Here is a 1200-nt window from a genome sequence, read left to right as displayed (position 1 = left end):
TGATAACAGAACAAGTACTCTTCAATTTAATGGTTACGAAATATTTGTAGAAGGAATGAAAAAGAACAAGAGTTGCTAATTGTTTTTGGTGTTTCGAAGTTACAAAATACTATAGTTGCTTTTAAGCTCTTTAACCGATTGTGCGATTGAAATTTTCTACGAAAAGCTGCAGATGCTTAGATATTGTTGGTGGGTTATTGATATGTATTTCAAATTGTATATAGTAAGAAGCTGCTGATAATTGTGTGTGTATTTTTGTTTGTGGGTCGGTCATTGGGTTTGCTTATTGGTTTTGTGTTGGTTCAAAAGCATTGCAGGAGTTTTGTGATTAAGTCCGGGACAGGTTTAATGGGAGGGAAGGATAAATCTCATAAAAGGGACAAGAGAAAGAAAGGTAATTTTGATGACACTTCTAAGAAAAAGGTGTCTGGAAAGGCAGCTGATGGCTCTTTTAAAACCGAGAATTTTGCGAAGCATCGGATGAATTACGCGCCTCATCAATCCGTTGTCAGGTATTAAGACATTGGTCTGGTTCTTCTTATGATCAATTAAACGTCTCATCAATGTAATGTGCGCTGACTGTGTTAGTATCTGGAGTTATGAACAGTTTGCACATGTATTTATGAGTTTGAATAAATCTTTTTAGGAAGCAGGTTGACCCGGAAACCACGAAATACTTTTCTGAGATTGCCAATCTTTTCGAGAGTAATGGGGTTGATTTGGAGGAGCGGGCGGTTATATGTGGTAATGCTCTTGAAGAAACCAGAGGGAATGAATTTCAACTTGCGACTGATTATATCATAAGCCACACTTTGCAGATGCTTCTCGAGGGATGTGATATTGACCACCTTTGTGATTTCCTTCGAAGTTGTGCAAAGGACTTTCCATTTATCGCGACGGATCAATCGGGTTCTCATGTAGCTGAGACTGCTATTAGGTCTTTAGCTATGCATCTTCAAGACAGTGATGTCTACTCTGTTGTTGAGGATACTTTAACCATGATATGCAAGGTATTAGGAATTCTGTATTTCAGCTAAGAAGATTGGTTTGCTGTTAGGCTAGACTGTAAATGTAATGTTCATCTCGATAGTGATTGCTCTGTCCAGCATCCCAAGTCAGAAAGCGAAATGTGCGACTTATGGACACGGCTTAACCTATGATTTTTTAATTTAATACATCATTTTTTTCCTTTTTTTTTTT

The 1200-nt window shown here is 37.5% G+C and overlaps 1 protein-coding gene across 1 annotated transcript; it reads left to right on the top strand.

The window, feature by feature from the left end:
- Positions 1–128: 128 nt before the first annotated feature.
- LOC112095080 (pumilio homolog 23-like) lies at positions 129–1010 on the top strand (the record flags this gene model as incomplete). Its single annotated transcript, XM_024176759.1, has 3 exons — positions 129–189; positions 310–512; positions 647–1010. Coding segments are annotated over exons 2-3 (528 nt in total), but the record flags the coding sequence as incomplete, so codon positions are not given.
- Positions 1011–1200: the final 190 nt, after the last annotated feature.

Source organism: Morus notabilis, unplaced genomic scaffold, assembly GCF_000414095.1.
Source record: "Morus notabilis unplaced genomic scaffold, ASM41409v2 C11387930, whole genome shotgun sequence".
NCBI lineage: Eukaryota > Viridiplantae > Streptophyta > Magnoliopsida > Rosales > Moraceae > Morus > Morus notabilis.
The sequence above is the reverse complement of the archived record's forward strand: the minus strand, read 5'-3'. Positions and strand labels throughout refer to the sequence as shown.